This window comes from Natator depressus, chromosome 1, assembly GCF_965152275.1.
Source record: "Natator depressus isolate rNatDep1 chromosome 1, rNatDep2.hap1, whole genome shotgun sequence".
NCBI lineage: Eukaryota > Metazoa > Chordata > Testudines > Cheloniidae > Natator > Natator depressus.
In genome coordinates this window covers 39,240,517-39,263,020 of record NC_134234.1, presented here as the reverse complement: position 1 = coordinate 39,263,020, position 22,504 = coordinate 39,240,517, and the positions used below count along the sequence as shown (strand labels likewise).

At 43.1% G+C, this 22,504-nt stretch overlaps 1 protein-coding gene across 1 annotated transcript in view; it reads right to left on the bottom strand.

Moving 5' to 3' along the window:
* RNF17 (ring finger protein 17) overlaps positions 1-22,504 on the bottom strand; it is a 210,234-nt gene that overhangs the window by 97,267 nt on the left and 90,463 nt on the right. Inside the window, exons 18-24 of the mRNA XM_074957887.1 lie at positions 19,744-19,934; positions 18,646-18,784; positions 16,902-17,055; positions 15,880-15,995; positions 4,432-4,552; positions 3,091-3,211; positions 2,917-2,934 (exon numbers count right to left, since the gene is read on the bottom strand). Of these exons, the coding sequence (XP_074813988.1) occupies positions 2,917-2,934; positions 3,091-3,211; positions 4,432-4,552; positions 15,880-15,995; positions 16,902-17,055; positions 18,646-18,784; positions 19,744-19,934 (860 nt within the window). The remainder of the gene's footprint in view (positions 1-2,916; positions 2,935-3,090; positions 3,212-4,431; positions 4,553-15,879; positions 15,996-16,901; positions 17,056-18,645; positions 18,785-19,743; positions 19,935-22,504) is intronic.

Below are 22,504 nucleotides of genomic sequence, written 5' to 3'. Positions count from 1 at the left end.
TAAGGGTGAACCATTCAAGAAATATATGTTTGCTGATGATGTTTTAAAGAAAGTCCCACCAGTGAACTGGTGGAAGTCACTTATGCACTTGGATTCAGTGATAATCTCACTTTTAACAGCAGTAGCTTCTTCTGCCGGTGCAGAAAGAATATTTTCTTCCTTTGGACTAATTCATTCCAAATTGAGAAATTGTTTGGGACCTGAAAAAGCAGGAAAGCTTGTTTTTCTTTTCCACATTATGAACAAACAGGAAAATGAAGATGAAGACGACTGAGTTAGCTGAGGAAGCCAATATTTTAAGTTTCTCATGTTGACCTGGCTGACACAGTCGATTTAATTTTTTTTTAAATTTCATTTAACTGTTTGTTAAAAATAATTTTAACAAAAACAAACATGATTTTAAAAAAAACTTGAATGTTTAACTAAATTAAAAAATTCATATGCTTGTTTTGTTAAGATATTATAGGTTTGCTGTTGAAGAAAAAAAATCCAGAATACATAACATTGTTGTTTTAGTTAAATAAAACAATTTAATCGTCTGTCTGGTGATGTTCTCCTCCTAATACAGCATGGCAAGAAAATCCTCCAAATATTAATGATTAACCTGCTGAATTGGAGATAGTTCACCTCCCAATGACTTCATAAATGTCTGCTTCAATTACCTTTGGTAAATGAAATAACCAAACAATCATTCATTTTCTGATATAGCTGTAAAACTAATCTGAAAAGTTTTCAAAATAAATCATTTAAAAATGCATAGTGTGTACCTTCTAAAAATGAAACTACATCTATCTCCGAGTTGTGAAGAATATGTATTAAGGTTATAACAACCAACAAGAAGGTATTCTGTCCGAATGAACTTGTAACATAGTTTTAGTTATAGAGGAAACAAACTTCTATCAGCTATCTTGCTATAGTCAGTATTGTATTTAACATTTGGGTGTATTTGGATAATTTAATGGTCAGTTTGCACCACTGACCACTTTTTTTATTACATACATTTATCTTCACTAATGGAAATTCCAGTCAGAATGGAAAAATTATGACAAATGAGCTGCATAAATAATAGGTTACAGTTAATAAGGTTTATATACACTAGGGAAACAATGCCAGCTAAAAAGAGACAAAAATCAAGTGAAAAATTCAAATGGAAAAGGAGGGAAGAAAAAAAATGGCCATATTGCTATCTTGCTTTTTGGTAGGTAATTGTGACACTGAGCAAGGGTTAAACAACCAGCAGGCTAAGTGACCTAAAAATCAACCTTTAGGGACATAAGAAAATTACTGAAATGGTAAACAGGGACATTTCTTGTAAATAGCTAACAAAGCCATGTTAGATAGACTAGAGCTTTGAAATGTAAACCTATATTGTTAGAGAATTAGAAGTAAATACAAATCGTATTTGTCTGTGTTTACCTATATCTGTTAGAAGTTAACAATGTGATCTCATTAGTTTGTAGATGACAAACTTCTGTTCCTGTCTGTTACTATATTCTATTGATTCAGGGATTAAAAGGGAATATTAGCAATTAGATTAAATGTGTGATGTTATAATATTGTCTTTATTTCTCTTTCAAGTTTGTAGTAAACTATCAATGAACAGCTTGAATGGTTAATTACCATATGCTAATGAGTGCACTTGGGAAATAGGGATTTTACTTCAAAGCAACAACGTGCATTACCTATTCTTCATCGAAGGAATGCCTGCTGTGTTATCTGCTGTCAAGAGGCTATTAGCCCACTAGAGAACTATAAAAGGAAAATTCGGGACTGATCCTTACCACCACAGATCTCATTAACCTTTATCAAGGGAAGTTCAAACTGTGAGACTGAGGTCTCCAAGTACCTTGGATTATCCCTGCTAATTCTCATGGAAGAATCTGAACAAACTCTACACATGGACTGCCTATTGGACTATAACTTTTAAATTGATTCCAGATAGACTTTCATAACTCAGCAACCTCGCCATCTCTCCAATGAAACTGACATAAAAACTTTATTCATTTCTGTATGTATAATGATCTTTAACCACAGTACTCTTTTTTTTTTTTTTAAATCTTAGATTAGTTAATAAGAATTCGCTGTAAGCGTGTATTTGGTTAAGATCTGAAATATTCATTGAACTGATGGGTAATGTGTCTGATCTCCTGGGATTGGTACAACTTTATACATGGTGAATAAGTTTTTAAGTAATCCTCACCATATTTGAGTTGGCTGTCTGGGTGGGAACCCAGGACTGGATTGCTTAAGGACAGCTGTATTTTTCATTTCTTGGTAATCAGTAAGGTATTATAGAAGCTGTTTGATTACTGGCTTGGTGAATCTAATTATTAGAATAAACCACCAGTTCTGGGGATCGTCTGCCCCATTCTTTCAAGTTTGCCCTGAGTGAGCAGTCTCAGTTTGGCCCCTCCAGCAACCACGGTCACAGTAATACAATACAATTTCATATGTAGCTTCACAGCAAATTCCAGGAGCATGTCCACTTGCTGAACTACAGCAGCAGTAAATAGTCAAATGGCGAAAAAATAAATAACTTTGTTGTGTGAAGTTAAATTAATTCCATTTAGGTGCCTAACTTATGTAACACAAATTAACGAATTTGGCCAATATACAGAAAATGTTTACTCTGCTATGATCTATAGATACACTTATACCCTGGCAGATGACAATCCATCTAGTCACTTCCCCAAGAAGTAACTAAAATGACTATTTCTATTAGAAAACATTTTTGTTTAGTGGCTTTCTTATAAATTATTTATGTTTTTACCAAGAAAACTGAGACTTTGTAACATATTTAAATGATCTTAATTCAATTAGCATTTAAGACTAGGATGAAACACCTATATAGTTAACGTTTACCTCCAATACCTTAACCTGCTATTTTTCGTCTAGTTAAAGACTACTCAAAAACACTCATCAAAAAGTATAAATCTCTAGCTGTTGCATTTTTGCTTAACAATAGTGTTTTATTAACGTATAGACAATGTCATCAATGTCAGCTGGAAAATCCAGACTCAGACAATTCCAATCTCCCCCACACCACACACACACACACACACAACAGTAGATTATAAATAGAATACTTGCCCTAGCACATAAGATGCTAGCTCTTCTTTAACTAGCTGACTGTTGAGACTAGAGGATCTCTTTCCAAGAACATCTGGGGAGTCAAAGAGTTCAACCGATAGAACATTATCTCGTGATACACCTCCAAAACAGATAAAGATAAAGCTTAATTTAAAAAGTGTCCAGTAACGACAACATTGAGAAAGTTTGTTGTCTGAGGGGTGAGAGAGGGTGTACAGGTGGGTAGAGGCAGAGAGAACATTGAAAAATTTAAATCTACTAAGGTCTGATCTGCAAAATAAAAACCACATCCAGTTTTAACGCAAATTCTTTAGACAGTCCCAACTTTACACCCAGATCCATTAAAATTTTTTTTTGGTGGCTTCTACAACATTATGACCTAACAGCTAACTATTGCTCAAAGCTTCATTTATTAGGCAGTTTCCACATTAATTTTTTGGTACTGACTTATATAAGAATTCCCATCTCACATAAAGTTACACTTTACCAAAAACAATAATGGGAAAAATCCCACAGAACAGACATGATTTGAAATTCAGCAGCACATAGTATTGGACTGTTTCAGAGGAGCTGATCACCCAAACCTCCTCCTGTGGATAGCGAAAGCCATGAATAATAAGCATCTCTGAAATTAAACCCTACACATTAATGCAAACCAGTGTTTACACCACTTAACACTCACATTGCCCACATGTAACTGAAGGCATAAATGGTGTTGTAATTTGGCTTTCAAGTCTATAAAGTTTCATTGCAATTACATTACATTTGGAAACTCTCAGCCAATCACGTTACTTACTGCAAATATGAATGTTCTTATTTTTTTAGGTTTCAGAGTAGCAGCCACGTTAGTCTGTATCCGCAAAACGAAAAGGAGTACTTGTGGCACCTTAGAGACTAACAAATTTATTTGAGCATAAGCTTTCGTGAGCTACAGCTCACTTCATCGGATGCAAAGCTTATGCTCAAATAAATTTGTTAGTCTCGAAGGTGCCACGAGTACTCCTTTTCTTTTTGCTTATTTTTTTAAGGTCAGGTTTTAAGGTCAGGCTTAACAAAGCCCTGGCTGGGACGATTTAATTGGGGATTGGTTCTACTTTGAGCAGGGGGTTGGACTAGATGACCTCCTGAGGTCCCTTCCAACCCTGATATTCTATGATTCTTTGGTAAAAGGACAGATCTATCAGCAAACTTGAGGGGGAGTAATTATAATAGAGTGGATTTCTCTCATTTAACATATGAAAGTATTTACTTTATTTGATATGCGATGATCTGAATATGCACAATGATTATTTATAATTAAACAATATTAGTTATGTAATAGACACACTACTGATAACTTACTAATGACTGAGCACAGCATAAATTTAGCTTGAGTCATTTCTTCAAATCTTTCCTTTGCTTCTCTACTCCATTCATTTCCTCCTTTATAGGATTCAATATGAGCCAGCTTGCTCCTGATGGCCTAAGTAATAAATCAAATTAGATACCCGTTACCACATATCCACAGTATGCATTTAGGGCCAAATCCTTGTCATAAAAGGGAGCACGGTGGCATAAGGAACCCGCTTACTGCCCTATGTGGGCTAAACATATCATGGGTTTCAGTGAAAGGAGAAAGGCTGCCACTGGGAGGTTAGCACCCCTCATTCTGCACAGGTGGGTAAACAATGGGTACAACTTTCACCTCATTGTGTTGATTTAAATGGAATTAGTGGGCTGAGTCAAAGATAGTGCAGTGACAGGGTCACAGCGAAACACTAACAAATTAGCCATTCTTTGGATTTTTGAGTACAGAGATCTTGGCCTCCACAGTCCTATGGCAAACATGCTAGAAAATTCATGCCAAAGGTTGGAGAGTTCGGAAACATATTAAATAGGATGTGCAAAAGAAAAAGGATAAAAAAGGCATTTTGAAATTGAATGATTATGCAAAACAATAAAAACTTATCAAAGTCTCTTTTACAGAGAGATATCGTTAGTCTCTCTTATTTTGTCAAACAATCCTTCTTAGCAGAGAGAAAAAGTGTTAGTTCTGTTGCTGAATTTTGAACTGACACTGTGAGTTGGTGTTTACTTTTCCAGCTTTGGACAAGACAGTGTGTGGGTCCGGTGGGGGAAGAGGAGGAGAGAAGGAGGGGACAGAAGAGATACTACAGTAAAACTGGGGGAAGAAAGGACAGTTACAATTACATTTTTTGTAACTGGTGCTCTTCCAGATGTGCTGCTTATGTCTATTCCACTCTAGGTGAGTGAGCTCGCCACATGCACCAGTGCTGAAAGTTTTTCCCCTCAGTAGTATCTGTAGGGGATTGGCTCTGGCTATCTCTGGAGTGGCGCAGATACGCTGCAGTATAAGGGGCGCCGCCGGCTCCTCCCACCCTCAGTTTCTTCTTGATGGGAACTCCGACAGTGAGGAAGGAGGGCAGGTCATGGAATAGACATAAGCAACACATCTCGAAGAATACCAGTTACAAAAAAAGGTAACTGTCTTTTCTTCTTAAAGTGCTTGCTCATGTCCATTCCATTCTAGGTGACTCCCAAGCAGTACCACCAGAGACAGGGAGGAGTTCATGGATGTATAGACTGCAACACAGCCCTGCTGAACCCAGCGTCATCTCTGGCCTGCTGGGTGATGGCCTAATGCATGGTAAATGTGTGCACTGAAGACCATGTCATGGCCCTCCAGATGTCCTGGATAGGGACATGGGCTAGGGAGGCCGCCAAGGATGCTTGCACTCTGGTCGAGTGGTCTTTCACAATCGACGGTGGCTGGGTCTGAGCCAGCTCATAGCAGGTATGCATGCCAGGAGGTGATCCAGTTTGAGATAGTCTGAGAGGACACACGAAGGCCTTTCATTCTTTCCTCTGTTGCTACGAAAAGCGGACTCAATCTGTGGAATAGCTTGGTGCACTCCAGATAGAAAGCCAGTACACGTCAAACATCCAACATGTGTAGCCGCCTTTCCTCGCTAGAGGAGTGCAGCTTGGGGCAGAACACCGAGATGATGTCCTGGTTGACGAGGAAGGACGACACTACCTTGGGCAGAAAGGCCAGATGGGGCCGCACTTGTACCTTGTCTTTGTAAAAGATGGCATATGGTGGCTCCGATGTGAGGGCCCTCAGTTCAGAGACCCTCCTTGCTGAGATAATGGCCACCAGAAAAGCCACCTTCCACTAGAGATGAGAGAAGGAGCATGAGGCCAAAGGCTCAAAGGGTGGAGCCAGTGAGCCTCGAGAGGGCCAGGCTGAGATCCCATTGGGGAACCGGGTATCTGATCGGCAGAAAGAGCCTTTCCAGGCCCTTCAGGAACCTGACCATCACATCATGTGAAAACACTGATCGACTTTGAATATGCAGGTGGAACGCTGATATGGCCACCAAGAAGACCTTGATAGAGGAGAAAGCGAGACCCTGATTCTTCAACTGGAGCAGGTAATCCAGGATGGATTGGGGAGATGACTGGGTTGGACAGATACCCTGCTCCGCCGCCCAGCAGGAGAACCGCTTCCATTTAGCCAGGTACGTAGCTCTAATCGAGGGCTTCCTACTTTCCAAGAGAATCTGCTGCGCTAGACTGGAGCAGGCCTGCCCCTCTGGCTTTAGCCACACAGCAGCTAAGCAGTGAGGTGAAGCGGGGTGAGGTTCAGGTGCAGGAGCTGACCATGGTCCTGGGACAGGAGATCCAGGCATTCAGGCAGTGGCCACATGGTGGCTACAGCTAGGTCCATGAGCGTGCCTTACCCGCGTTGGCGAGGCCACACTGGGGCGACCATGACTTTGTCCCTCTTGATCTTTGACAGGACTCTGCTGATAAGAGGGTGTAGTAAGAAGAGGGCCTGAAACATAAGCCCATGTATCAGAGCCTGGTAAGAGGCCTGGGCTAAAGTAGTCAAAACTTTGCTGATACAGTATAAAGCGAAGTTAAGCTGAGAGCAAGAGGCAGGCTTTGCTCACAGAATCTGGCAAGAACAGGGCTGATATTGCAGAAACACATATTCCTAGGAGATGCGAGGCACAAAGCACTCACAGAAGCACATTCCAGAAGGGTGGTACCAGAACACCTCGATACCAGTACATTCCCCAAAAATAATAGGAACATGCTGGGCCATCTTAAGGATAAGGTCAGGATGACAGCATGATGAATAGAAATGTTTTGATCAAACCAACATGTACAAGGTAATGGGTGGCACCCTGATACGTAAGGGGCAATACGTAATTTGTTTGTATCTGTGTATTAAGATGTACCTCAGAAGGAGTGTCTCTGGCCAGCCTAGAGAGCAGTTGGAAGTCCTGTCACTGACTGAGCTGCATTTATTGTCACAGGCATACATGTCTTAGTATCTTTGTAGAGCCTGCCAGGTGCTATTACTGTGCTGTATCGACAATAAACCTGGCCGGGCGCCTTTGCACCCGGATTTTGTGGTCATTGCATGGTTCGCTCAAGGTCTGCAGTGTCACCTATCTGCGCAGAGGTGGAACAGCACACAGGGAGAACACACACTCAGCCAAACATTTGACAACAGAGGGATCGGTGGGAAAGCATACAGCAGATCCTCTGCCCATGACAGGAGAAACACGTCTGAAAGGGTGCACTCACATAGACCCTGCAGGGAGCAGAAACATTGACATTTCTTGTTCTGTTTGGTGGCAACCAGGTCCACTCGGGGAGCCCCCCACCTGCGGAAGATAATCCGGGCATCCTTGAGATGGAGCACCCACTCAAGGTGAGAGCAAAAGGACCTGCTGAGGTGGTCTGCCAGTATGTTGTGAAAGCCACTGAGATGCGCTGCCTTCATATGGATTCTGTGCTGGATACAGAAATCCCACAGATGGACGGCTTCCTGACAAAGAGCCGATGATCACACACTCCCTTGTCTGTTCACACAGAACATGAAGGTTGTGTTGTCTGTCAGGACTTGCAGCACTTGACCAGACAACTGGGGAGAGGAAGACCCCGCAAGCTAGGGGGATGGCCCTGAGCTCTTTGACGTATATGTGCAGCACACGTTCCTCCGGGGACCAAGTTCCCTGGATCTGCATTGTCCCAAGATGTGCCCCCCATCCGAGGTCTGAGGCATTCAATATCAGCGAGACCCCAGGCAGAGGATTTGCAAATGGCACTCCTGCCATCACCCCTTTGGGTTGGACCACCACTTTAAGGAAGTGAGTATGCTGCGCGGGATCCCAACAACCTTGTCCAGGTGATCGCTGGACGGGGAGTAGGCCTTTGCCAGCCACAGCTGGAGGGGATGCATTTTGAGCCTTGCTTGGTGGACCACATAGGTGCATGCTTCCATGTGGCCTAGAAGCCTGACACAGACTCTGACTATGGTGATCTGGTGCATGAAGAGGTCGGTAATTAGCTTTGACATCGAGTCAAACCTGTCCTGCGGTAGAAACATCCTGGCATCGGTAGAGTCTAGCACTGCACCGATTAACTCTATCCTCTGGACTGGGACAAACGTGGACTTTTGCTTGTTTATCAACAGGCCCAGAGTTGGGCACGAGTCCTGGAGCACTTTGACATTGCACTGGACTTGGAGCAGCCCTTGATGAGCCAGTCATCGAGATACAGGTAGATCTGGATACCCCGAAGTCTGAGGTAAGTGGCCACAACGGACATGCAGTTGGTAAACACCCTTGGCGCTGTTGCAAGGCCAAAGGGAAGTACCATAAACTGGTAGTGAGCGGTCCCCACCAGAAAACATCTGTGCCCTGGGAATATTTATATATGAAAATAGGCATCCTTCAAATCGAGAGTGGGATACCAGTCTCCCGGATCCATGGAAGGGATGATGGAGGCCAGGGAGACCATGCGAAACTTCAACTTCTTGAGATATCTGTTGAGGTCCCACAGGTCCAGAATGGAGCGGAGAGTGCCTTTGGCCTTCGGAATGAGAAAATACCGGGAACAGAAAGAACCCCTTTCCCTTTCAATGCACAGGTACTTCCTCCACTGCTCTGACTTGTATAAGGGCCTGTACCTCCTGTCTGAGCAGCTGCTGGTGAGAAGGGTCCGGCAGAGGAACAGGGAAGGGGAGTGGAAGGGAGGATAGAAATAAACTGCAGAGTATACCCCACTGCCACCGTGCTGAGGACCCACCAGTCCGTAGTTATTGTGGTCCAAGCGGGGAGGAAAAAAGAAAGGCGGTTGGCAAAACAAAGAGGAGGAGGATCCAGCTTGAAGTCTGGGATGTCGCCTTCGGGCGCACCTTCAAAATGCCCGCTTGTTCCCTTGAGGGAAGTAGGATGAGCCTGGCTGTGAGGCTGAGCCTGTCTGGTGGCCATGGTGGCGCATGTAGCCCTTGCTCTTCTTATGATAGGGTTCTGATCTCACCTGACTGGCAGGTCTATGAGGTCGCTGTAGCTTGAACCTCTTTCTAGCAGGGGCTGGCATGTAGAGGCCAAGGGACTAAAGGGTAGCCCTAGAGTTCTTTAGCCTATGTAATTTTGTGTCCGTCTGCTCCACCAACAGGGCAAGGCTGTCAAAAGGGAGGTCCTGTAGTGAGAGTTGGGCTTCTGTGGCCAGCCCAGAAGCCATCAGCCATGATGCCCGTCTCATCGCCACCACCGTGACCAGGGACTTCGTGGCCGAGTCCGCTGCATCTGACATGGCCTGGAGGGAGGTCCTCGCCACCACTCCCCCCCGCAAGGATAGCCAGGAACTCCTAGCTTTGAGCAAGGGATTGTATTAGATGATCTCCTGAGGTCTCTTCCAACCCTAATATTCTATGATTTTAACTCTGTCTTGGACTCCTCGGGCAGCACGTCTGTGAACTTGGTGATAGACTGCCAAACATTAAAATCATATCTGCCAAGGAGGGCCTAGTGGTTAGCCACTGTGACCTGGAGGCTGGCAGATTAATGAACCTTCCTCCCAAACAAATCAAGCCTCTTGCCATCTTTATTCTTGGGAGTAGGGCCGGGTTGTCCCTGTCTGTGTCTCTCATTGACTGCAGATACGAGGGAGTTTGGGGCAGGGTAAGTGTACAAATATTCAGATCCCGTAGCAGGGACATAGTACTTCCTCTCCGCCTGCCCAGAAATGGGCAGGAGGGAGGAAGGGGTTTGCCAGAGGGCTCTGACCAGCTTTGCCATCCCCTCATATACAGGAAGTACCACCCTGGATGGGGCTACCGTGGCCAGGATGTCGAACAGGCCATTGGGGGGTTCCGCTAACTCCTCCGCCTGTAAGCCCAGGCTTGCTGCCGCCACCCTCTTAAACAGCTTCTGGTGTGCCACAGCTTCATCCAGAAAAATCGACTGGGATGGTCCTGCCACTGCCTCATCGGGCAATGATGATGATGAGGTGGGGGGAAGGGTGGGTGAGACTTCTACCTCTGGATTAGCCTCCGCCCCAGTAGGAGGCTCCTGGGCACCGCGCTCTAACCCCATGTCCGATGCCGGGGGAAGGTGGGAGATGGTCGCTGATCTCCTGTCTGACGTGCCTGACACAGAGCACTGGACTAGAGTCCCCGGTGCCCATGGAAGCCCCATGGGTTCCAGAACTGCCAGGGGGGAGACCACTGGCCCTGGGGCCAAGCACCGGCTGGCAATACCAGAGCAACTCCTCCGTGCTTGGCTGAGAGCGACTGGTTCAAAGGGCCTGATGCCTCTTCCTCTTCATCCAAAGAGGGTGAGTGACGCCCCGGGGACCACCGTGGTGCTGATGAGGCTTCGGAGTTGTCCTCCTGATGGCTTCCATGCCGCTCACTACAGGAGGACCAGTACCGGGTATCAGAGTCGCGACAACAGCTGCTCCGACGCCAGCGGTGGAGCTCGGCAGATCGACAGCAGGGATCCAGCAATCGACGCCTAGAGCACCTCGAGCAGTACCGAGGGTCTGGCGATCGGGAATGAGAAGGCAACGAGCGACACCTAGATGACGTCAGTTGGCACCGCAGACGCGCTGATGTCCCCCTCGATGCCAGGGATCTGCAGCGTTGTGGCTCCACTGGGGACCTGTGCCCTGGGGAGCAATGTCTCCTGTCTGGAGACCGGTGCGTCTCAATCCCGTGCTGGTTTATGGGCAAGCAGTGCCATCCCACGGGGAACCGGTACCATAAGTCCTCCCACAAGTGATGCCGGGATCTCCAGTCAGCCTGGGAACGTCGGAAGCACATCCCCAAGGATCAACGCTTCAATGTCGACCACCTCGGTGTCAGGGAGCCATGCCACACTGACGGGGACCGCAGTGCAGGTTCCAGCGCTGGCTTCCCCTTAGAGACAACCAAGTCAGAGCGAGGTATTGGTGGCACCAGCAAAGAATGCCTTTGGCCGCATGAAGGGCCACCAGGGTTTATGGGACTTCCAAGAACTTAGGACCTCTTCCACTAGATGGAGTGGGCAGTGGGTTCATTGGAGGGCTGGAGGGTCTGGCTGGGGGTGTCTATGCTAGACTGGGGACTGGAGAGCTGCTGTCCCTCAGGGTCTGTGCTCCTCTGCAGCCTTCGCCCTCACCCTGCGTGGAGCTGGGAGTGCCCTCTGTCCTGGTGCTTCTTAGGCTCTTTCACCGGTACCGGCGACTGGGACCAGCATTGGGAACTTGGTGCCAAAGGCGCACTTCACACCAATGCACGCGGTGACTTCGGCAGCTCGGAGATGGGCCCAAGGGCCAACTCCATGAGGAACACTCTCAACCTTATGTCCCACTCCTTTTTGGTTCTTGGCTTGAAAGTCTTTCAGATTCGACACTTGTCACTGATGTGGGCTTCACCCAGACACTTCAAGCAGCTTTGATGCGGGTCATTAATCAGCCTGGGCTTTGGACAGTGCTCGCACAGCCTAAAGCCTGGGGAACGGGGCATGCCCTGGCCCTGGGCGAAGTACCAAGAGGGGACTATCTAAGTTAACTACTACTAACACTAAAACACAAAAAGAACCACGTAAGCAACTATTTACACACACTGCAAAAGGAAACCACTGGGTAACGCAACGCTTGCTGAGGCAAGGAGCAGTTCCAGCACTGTCACTGGCGGTAAGAAGGAACTGCGGGAAGGGGGAGCCAGTGGTGCCCCTTATACCGCAACATATGCACGCCACAGAGGGCACCAGAGCCGGTCCGCTACGGATAAACTTCTGGCACCACTGCACGTGGCGAGCACACACACCTACAATGGAATGGACATGAGCAAGCACTTGAATAGTTTGTTTTGGGGATATTTTTTGTTTTTGGACATTCTTAGGATGCAAGTCAGTCAGCCATGGACAGACATCCAGGGCTGGCAGGTTGGCCACGACAGCTGTTGCTCTGGACCCCACCTCACTTCTATGGTCTGGGATGTCACCTGACTAATCTGGGCAGATCCCCACTCTCTCACCAGTCCTGGGCACAGCTAGCTAATGTCATCTTGTCATGCTGGCATAATTGGTCTCAGGATCAGGTCAAAAGCAAAAAGAGAGGACAGATGAAAGATAGTGAGGAAAGGAACACAAGGAAAGGGAAGACAGAGCAGGATCTCATAAATATCACTCTGGGGTCCACCAGTAATGGTCAGGTTTCCCCACTGATGCATTCAGGGCTAAGTGTCATGATGACTGAGGCTCACCAGTGAAGGACAGAGTCTCTACAGTGAAGCAAAAGCTATTGGCCTTTCCTGAGGGAATCCTCCAGAAGTCAATTCCACCATTTTGATCCCCAAAGTCTCTCTTTTTAAGGACCCCAAAAGCAGCAATGTGCAACATAGGTCATCACCTCATTTTTTTTGTTCACCAATTAAGCCTAATTTCTGACACACCAATTTTGTTCCATTAATTTCTGATTCCATTCTCCTCTTATTTACAAATAACAACATTCACAGTCTTTTAGTTATACCAGTAGCCCTTTTTGTATGTACTAATCCAGTCTGTCTTTCGTTTGTACCTTTTTCTATCAACAGTTATGGTTATAGGTTATTGTAACATTTTAATGAAATTTCAGCCACTTTACAGCAATTAAGCTCAGAACTGAGGCAGGCTCCCTAGACCTCAAATATTGCAACAAGCCCCCACCCTGCTGAGCTGGCATGGAGAACAAAGAAATCTGTTAGATAAAAGGGTTGCAAAAGGAGGATCCAGAACCAAATTGTGCCTCTGAGAGTCAGAAGCTGATTTCCTAAGCACTTTTCCTCTACCTAAATTCTCATCTACAGGGTAATATGCATATCTAACTACTACTTTCCAGGAGTCTTGAGTATTTCTGCAGCACTTTATTTCAACAGATTTTTCTTTTTATACACCTTATGTACTTTATTGAAGTCTATTATTTCCCTATTAAGTGCCTAGTGATCGTGATTACCTTGGGCTTTATATTTTTTTAGCTATTACTATGATCATAGGTTTAGTCTAGGAACTACATTGAGGGAGGCAATGAAAGCTTGTTTGTATACATATAGAATTTTCATGTATCATACACCCATAGGTTTGTTCAGTTTCTTTTGGATGAAACAGCCTCAAAAGGTCAGAAGAACATACACATCTTTTCTTATAAACTACAAAGTTAAATTCTCTGCAATTTTTCAGACTGATCCAAGACTATACATCAATCATCAACATTGCAAGATGTAACCAAAGCTCTTATTCATTGAACTTAAAGAACTATAAGTAAACAAAACTAAACAGGAGAACACTGTTAAAGGAAGATCATGACTCAGGCTGATTAAATTATGATAATTCTTGCCCGAGGCAATTCCCTTTGACAGTGATTTTAACAGCAAGACATGACTGACTTAAAAGTCATTAAATGGTCTAGGGAGAAAAATAAAGATATTAATATTTGTTCTTGAAAATGAATTCAAACTGTAAAGAAAATGGTCTTCTCACCTTTTGAGGATGAATCTAGAAGTTTTATATGTATACAAACAAGCTTTCATTGCCTCCCACAATGTATCTCCTACAGGGAAAGGATATAACCCCTGTAATAAACCTATGATAATAGTAATAACTAAGAAAAGATAAAGCCATTGAGGATCCCATGGTAATCACGATCACCAGGCACTTAATATGAAAATAATCAACTTCAATAAAGTACATAAGGAAAAATGTGTTGTAATTGAGCACTACAGAAACACTCAGACTCCTGGAAAGTAGTAGCTGACCTGACAGCAAGTGTGAAAAGTCAGGACGGGGTGGGGCGTAATAGTAGCCTATATAAGAAAAAGACCCAAAAACCGGAACTGTCCCTAAAAAACTGGGACATCTGGTCACCCTAGAAAGTAGTGACATGAAGTCCCTCCAGTCTGGACTTAGGGGAGGGGCTTAGGCAAAATATGTGATCACATAATTAAAGACTGTATTATAATGCACACATGCAAATGAGCCAAATTAAGGTTGTACTGGCAACCTTAATTCTGGCATTTCCTAATTTTTGAATGATTGCCTTGGCAACCTTGTGCTCTTATTTTTTGTATGTAATTTATGGTTTTTTAAACTTAAAACTGAAAAAAAAACCACCCGCAGAAGTTAATCATGTGGACCATACTGACTCCCCCAATGGGTCACCAGAAGGACCTTTAGATCCCACAATTCTCTATCATTTTAACTAGTGGAGTAGCAGATAGCAGTAGAAGGCTGTTATCTTCTGCATGGACCTGCCACTTGAAGGGGATGGGGAGAGAGACAGTTTGCCAGTGGGTTTCACTGCTATTTCTAGATAGCAGAGGAATGCGGAGACTCAGGAATAGTGAGTTCAATTCCAGATTTGGTGGGAGAATGTGCTCTAGTGATTATAGAACCTTTTACCCTTTTATTCTGCAGCCTCTTGCATCAGAGAACTTAGCTGCCAAACTCTATCAAGTCTCTATTTAGAATAAGTGCCCTGAAATTTTTCAGAGAGTCTAGTAACTAAGCCAGATTTGGGCAAACTATCACAAATGTAAAAGGCATGCTAACACTTCGCCTCTGCCAAAATTTCAACTCCTTGTTCCAAAGCATGGAAGGCACTAGAGCGTCTCAACAAAATGGACATAAGAATATTTTGCCATGAGCAAAACATTTTCCCCTAACCTCATTCTCAAAAACATTTAAAATCATTTTAGTTGAAACATCCCCCCAAAAGTTTTGCCTAAAAGTCTGGCAAAGGTATAGGACCCTGTTTTCAGTTGGTTGTAACACAAAGTGTTAGGCAAGCTTAACAATAGGAGTTGTTACCTGTGCAGCCTATAATGGCTTAAGAGACACAAAACTTGAAAAAAATCACATTTCTGTCTGAAAACTTTTGTACTCATAAGTAACACCCAAAATTACTATAATTGAAAGTTAGGACATTTCCCTGTTTTTTTTCACATTATGTCTTTGATAACACTTTGTGCATGGTCAGTTTTGCTGTTCCCCTGCATTGTCAATTTCTCCCTTGCTGAAAAGGCCCTTATAAACATCAGAGAGCATAAAAAACCTTAAAAACAGTTTTCCCCACCAAAATTCAGGACATATATTTAAAGGGTGCTTTAGCAAATATGGGATAATTTTCTGAAACTAGTGAAAGCAAACAAAATTGAGCTGACTGTTATTGTAGAACAAGTGAGGGTCTTTGAAAATTGACTTTGATATTAAAATAACATCTGAATTAATTTAAAGGCCAGTGACATAAATAAAATGTAAGTGCAAACTTTCCATCTCACTTGTATCCAAAGCATTTTTAAATGCTACACTATAATGCATTTAAATTAAAAAAAAAAAAAACAAAAAACAAAAACCAAAAGATTTCTGAGTTGAATAATTTGGTCTTTACTTACATTAATATCCTAACAAAGGAAATCCTTGAGATGCTACTAAATTTTACGCTTTTCAATACATGCAAATAAAAACTTACCTTTTCTGGAGGGCTCAAAAACTCATCTTTAATTTTACGCATGTCTTTAAGAGTTATTTTGGCAGTGTTGCCAAAGTCAACGTATTTAACTTCAACTTCTTGATGCCCTGGCAGTCCTTCAGAAAACATTACAATTTCAGGTACGCAAATCAGAAGTTGTTGACATTGTAACTATCATCAGGTATATACTAAACATCAATGGCCAGAATTTCAAAGACAGATGTACGCATACATTGTGTGTGCATAAAATACCACATTCTGAAACAGGTTAGATCCCAAATCAGCAAAGCTGCTACAGCCTTTAACAGCCAGCCAAAATTTCCCCCAAATCAAGAAAAATCTCTGGGTAAAGTAAAATGTTAACAGTTGGTCCTAATACCAGCCTCTCATATTTCTTATGTATGGGGTAGGCCAGGCATGTGGTTGAAACACACTGCTCAGATAATTCCTCGCTAGCAGATGGCCCTTTGGGGATCATATCAGTGCCTAGCACAGTGGGGTCCTGGTTCATGACTAGATCTCCCAGGTTCTATGGTAATACCAATAAATAAATAGTAGCTGAAATGTAATTCAGATCAGCCTCAAACAATGACAAGGGGACAAACTGGCCACCAGCTGCTCCAAGTATCAGAGCACTGCAACCACAGTTTTTTTTGTGGCTCTTCTGTATCTGCTACACCCAGAGACTGGGCACTGCAGAAAATTGGGCTCTGTATATAGTGACAGTTATGATTATGTTTGTTATTGAAATTCTACTGTATATGTGTATAGATGGAACAAAAACATTTATAATACCTTATAATATGTAAAACAAATTATTAATAGTAAATTAGCAAAACAAAAGAAAGTAATATCAAACATAGTTTATAAGGTTCTAAAGTTGACTTTTAGTATTGGTCTTTATTACTAACTTTTGCAGCAGTAAAAGTGACTATTACTTATTATTCAAGTTCTGACCAAATGCCACTTCCAATTATTTGACTGAACACCACAATTAGATAACCAGTAACTAACATATTTACCAGTAACTTTTGCTCTGTACCAAACTCCATCTTCAAACTTCGCTATACAGGCTTGGCCTTCAACAGGACAGAGAATTTCCAGATTTTCTCCATCATCATTTTTATATACTTCCTCAATTTTCTTCAGGAGAACTAAAAAGTCCAGACTTTTTATCTAAAAGAATGAAACAAACAAACAAACCAATACTACAGTAACTTACTCATCAGAATAAGCCACAGACATTGAGTGTTTTGGGACTTTTGGCATTCAATTCCAAAAGAGAGTTTGAGCTCAAAGGCCACAAAAGGCAATGACTGTCACAAAGGGTGTAAGTGTACTAACCAATGGTCCAGTTTTTGAATACTGCCCTGTTTAAATCTACTATCAAAGGAGATTTTGTAGGCTATTCTCTAATACCACGGTTTGTGTGATGCACTTAATTGATGTGGACACCGAAACAGAAAAACATACCATAGTATGCTTAAATAGAGACCAAAACTTTATTAAAAACAATTAACCAATAGAGATCTACTATCTGAACTACTCAGCAGGGATGTTCCAGTGAGGATTTCATCTAGGAACCAATGGTCCCTAGGCTCTACAAACCTACAAGTGGGTATGAGGTTAATGCCCCCTCTACATTCTCAGGCCCACCCAAGGATTCTGGCTGGAAGCCAGAGTCCCAAATTGTTCTCCTCCTCCATGCAGGGGGTAGGAAAGATGAAGGGAGCCACGCACCGCACCGCACCATTATACCTCCTACTATGCAATGTTGTGTTCTTGAGCCCACTACGTTACACGGATTTCACTTTGGACCCTTTTTAAACCCACCAACTGCATGGAACTCACCAAAGTTGCGATAAATGTAATTTAAACCCTAAGGCCAGACCTCCAGGATGCCAGATAGAAGGTGAAAAAACCCCAAACAATAGTTTGCCAATTTTGTCAAAAAGGAAAAATCCTTTCCAGACCTCAAACAAAATTTGGGTGCTCAGCTTAGCTTCTTGGATTGTAAGAGACCTAGCTCATTAGACAACGGTGGGGGAAGGTGGGACTGGAACAGACCAAAATGGCTACTTGCCAGCAGCAAACAGAAGCACCCCCTCAAGTAGGCAAGAGCCAACCTATCATGAACCCTGCTGTCCAGGGGCAGCAGGAGTGCATGGAATAGGCTCCAGTACCCAGATAATGTGAAATATCCACCCTCCTTCCCCATACTGTGGGGAAGAGAAGGAATGAGAAAGCAGCAACACCTCCCCACTCTCCCATTCACACGTGCTACAGGCCATGGGGGGGGGGGGAGAGAGCAAGCCAGGAGAAGCACGTACAGCATTGCCCCAGCAGCTCCTGCTTGAGATCCCCTTATCCCCCACTTGAGTGGGAGGGAAGGAGAGAAGGGGTGACTCCATTGCTCCCTGATCCATCAAAAAGACACCCCGGCTAAAAAGATGAGCTGTTTATGAACTTGGTATGGTGCCACAATGAATATTTCCTCATTTCCCTCTTTATTATAATATTATTTATTATTTAGGGTCAGAATCCCATTGTGATAGACACTGTACATATATCTAGAAAGTTTCTATATTATAGGTGGGGATAAGAAAACTGACTAGAACTTTATTTTTTCAGGGTGAAGGGGTAGCAACTGATTATTAGAAGTCTAATATCTTGTTTGGTGGCTTAATGTTTTATTGTTTGGTTATTTAAAGCCCAGAAATTTTAATCAATATTTTAATTAAATATACGGTATTTCTAAATACTTACCAACTGAAGGTAGAAATCACTAGGACTATTGATGTGACAAACTACAATGGAGACTTCTGTCATTTCTTGTGGCAATGCGGGTGGACAATATTGCAATGCCATATTATTTTCCGGTTGACTAGGAAGCTGTGATCGAAACCTAAGGAGAATAATGGTTGTGAATAAATTCTGTCAAAGCCAGTTGTGGATGAATGGCATCTTTGTGTGGAATTTTCTATGAAAGGCCTAATGGACCTTTTATTAAAAAACTCAGTGACCATCTGGATTGGCTAGTAATTTCATGGGTTGTTAGCTGTTACAGTACTGCCTCATATGAGCCGCTCTTGAACTTTGCTGTTTGTAGTGCTGTGCAGCCAATTTCCTCTTTTCCAATAACAGTGAGTTTCCCCAAAAGTAAGACATACTGTGGGGTACATGTGATTGCTGCTCCTTTAAAAGCTTTCCAAACTATCTTTTACTCATTGTTTTTAGGCAACAGTGTGTGTTTATATTATTTAAATGGGTTAGAAGCGAAAGGCTTGCCTTTACTACTTAGAATAAAACACTGTTCCTTTAAAATGTTTCCTTTCCCTTGTTTATTAAGAGGGAATTACTACCGCAGCAAGATATTTGTGGGAATAGTGGATAAGGATTCTTCCCCTCTCTAATCCCTTTTTCTTTTAAAAAAAATCCTTATTTTAATGACCACTAAACGTTCACAAAGAAAAACAAAACCAGAAAAACTTCAAGGTTGTCAAACTCAGAGTGATATATTTAAGCTGTTGTGTCAATTTGTGTTATGAATGAACAAAAATAATTTGAAAGCTTAGAAATAATTTTTCTTAAGGTCTAAGTCTGACAACTCTGCTGTGCCTCTTTTTGTGTTGCAATTAGAACCCAGTTATCCAAATGAGGTTTTGTGCCAGCAAAATGGATACATGTGAATGTAATCATTCCTGGGTGAAAAATTTTTGGAAGCTATTTACAACTGCAGAAACAAACCATGCTAGCACTACTAGTAAGGGTACAATTTATAGAATGTAAACTAGATTCCTTTAATTTTATTTGTATATTTTTTATAAATATAAATGCTTCAAGTCCTTTTAAGATGACACATACCTTGCTAACTCTGTAAAAACTAAAGCATCCTTAAGAGACACTGGCACGTCACTCCTTATTTTATTAACTGGCGGTTTCTTCAGATCTACAATGAGCACACCATCCTCTTCTCTGAATACTTTCATTATAACAGCTTTATTATTTACCATTCTCAAAAATTCTGTCTTAACTTCTTCCCCCCAACCTTCATTCTGTTTGGGGGAAAAATAAGTGTTCTTAAGGATCATAAAAACAAAAAACCATCACACTCAGAATGAAATCCTGACTCCATTGAAGTTAGTAGCAACACTCCCAATGACATCAATGGAGCCAGGATGTCACACTCAGTACCTAAACATTAAAAAGACCTGTTAGACCATCGAATCCTGTCAAGGTTCCTTCCCCACTCTGAACACTAGGGTACAGATGCGGGGATCCGCATGAAAGACCCCTTAAGCTTATTTTTACCAGCTTAGGTTAAAAACGTTCCCAAAGCACAAACTTTGCCTCGTTCTTGGACAGTATGCTGCCATCACAAGCGCTTTAACAAAAAACCGGGGAAAAGGACCACTTGGAGTTCCTCTTCCCCCAGCAATCCCCCCAAGCCCTTACACCCCCTTTCCTGGGGAGGCTTGAGAATAAACAAGTTGAGCACAGACCAGCTTGGGTTTCTTAGGACACTAAGAACCCAATCAGATTATTAAAAAACAAAACTTTATTAGAAGAACAAAACAAAGATAAAAGAAACACTCTGTAAGATTAGAATGTTAGATAATCTCACAGGCAGTCAGATTCAAAATAGAGAATCCCTCTAGGCAAAACCTTAAGTTACAAAAAGACACAAAAACAGGAATACACATTCCCTCCAGCACAGCGAACGTATAAGCCAAAACAAAGAAAACCTAACACATTTTCTAGCTAGATTACTTACTAACTTTACAGGAGTTGGAGGCTTGCATCCTTGATCTGTTCTCAGCAAAGGTATCATACAGACAGACAAAAGCCTTTCCCCCCCACTCCAGATTTGAAAGTATTTTGCCCCTCACTGGTCATTTTGGGTCAGGTGCCAGCGAGATTACCTTAACTTCTTAACCCTTTACAGGTGAAAGGATTTTGCCTCTGGCCAGGAGGGATTTTATAGCTCTGTATTCAGAAAGGTGGTTACCCTTCCCTTTATATTTATGACAAATCCATAACCTTGGCAGCACAGAATTGCGCTCTATGGTATATTTTCTAGTGTTTCTTTTCAGACCTAGTTTTAAATGGCTTCAGCAATGGTCTTTTCATCACTTCCTTTTGTAGATTACTTCCCATCATAAGAGTTCACCATTTGATTTTCCTGATATTCAAATTAAAATTCTCACTTTCTTAATTTCATCTCATTACTTATAATTTTGCTCTCTTGAACCACCATAAACTTATTTGTCTCCTTCTTTGGAATTTACTTGCAGACTGTTTGGTACCCAGTAGTCATAGTTTGACCAAACTATGTTTTTTAATCTCTTGCCTTTCTTCAGGCAATCCCTACAATCTGTTTCCAAAGTCTCTTAGTACTGTTATTAAACACTTAAAAAAAACAAACAGTGTAGAACCATTAAATAGAATTTAAAAACACTATAAATAGGCAATTTTTATTAATAAATGGAAGAGAATATATAATTGTAGGAACAGGAATAATATTTGTGGGGCTTACATTGTTGTGCTCATGGAACCCTCACAAAAATAGCGTATATTGTGAGACTATCCCAATGAGCAAAAACATTAGATAGTAAGTCAGATTTTTAGTGTTCGTATAAATAGCACCAGCAGTGTGATAAGTGTTTGAGCAAATGAAATTAAAGGATTATGGGTAAAGATTTTGCTCCCAGCTCAACACAGTGAGTCTCTAAAGTATACCATACAAATGTACCCATCTTAGAAGAGACTGCTAGAAAGCTGTGACATCCTGTAAGAAAAAGAGGGTTAATCACCCTTTGCAGTAACTGAGGTTCTTCGAGATGGGTGTCCCTGTGGGCACTCCACTTCAGGTGAATGTGTGCCTCTGCACCTTTGATTGGAGAATTTCAGCAACAGTGCTTGTCTGGGTTGTGCATATGCTCTCCCCGTCTCACGCCATTGTTGGCACCTATGTAGAACCATGCAACCAGACCCCCCCACATGGTTCCTTCTCTACTGCAGAGTCCGTAGACTGAACCCTCAAGTATAGGGGAGGGCATAGGCGCCGACTTCTGCTTCCGCCAGTGGGTGCTTGACCCCTCTCTGCCCCCACCCCAAACTTCACCCCCACCCCGCCCCCATTCCAACCCCTTCCCCAAAGTCCCCGCCCCAACTCCGCTCCCTCCCTGCCCCATTCCAACTCCTTCCCCAAATCCCTGCCCCAGCCCTGCCTCCTCCCCTGAGCATGCCACATTCCCGCTCCTCCCCCTCCCTCCCAGCACACCACCAAACCACTGTTTGGTGGCGGGAAGCGTTGGGAGGTAGGCAGAGGAGCAGGGACGCGGCATGCTTGGGGGCAGGTGCGGGTGGAGCTTGGATGCTGGTGGGTGCAGAGCACCCACTAATTTTTCCCTATGGGTGCTCCAGCCCCAGAGCACCCACAGAGTTGGCACCTATGGGGGAGAGGGGTGGGTAGTGGAACAGTCACAGGGACACCCATCTAGAAGAACTTCAGTTACCGCACAGAGTGAGTAACCTTCTCTTCTCTTTCAAGGAACGCGCCTCTGGGTGCTCCATTTCAGATGGCTGTCGAGCAGTGCCCCTCAGTGGATGTGGAAGGGGCTTC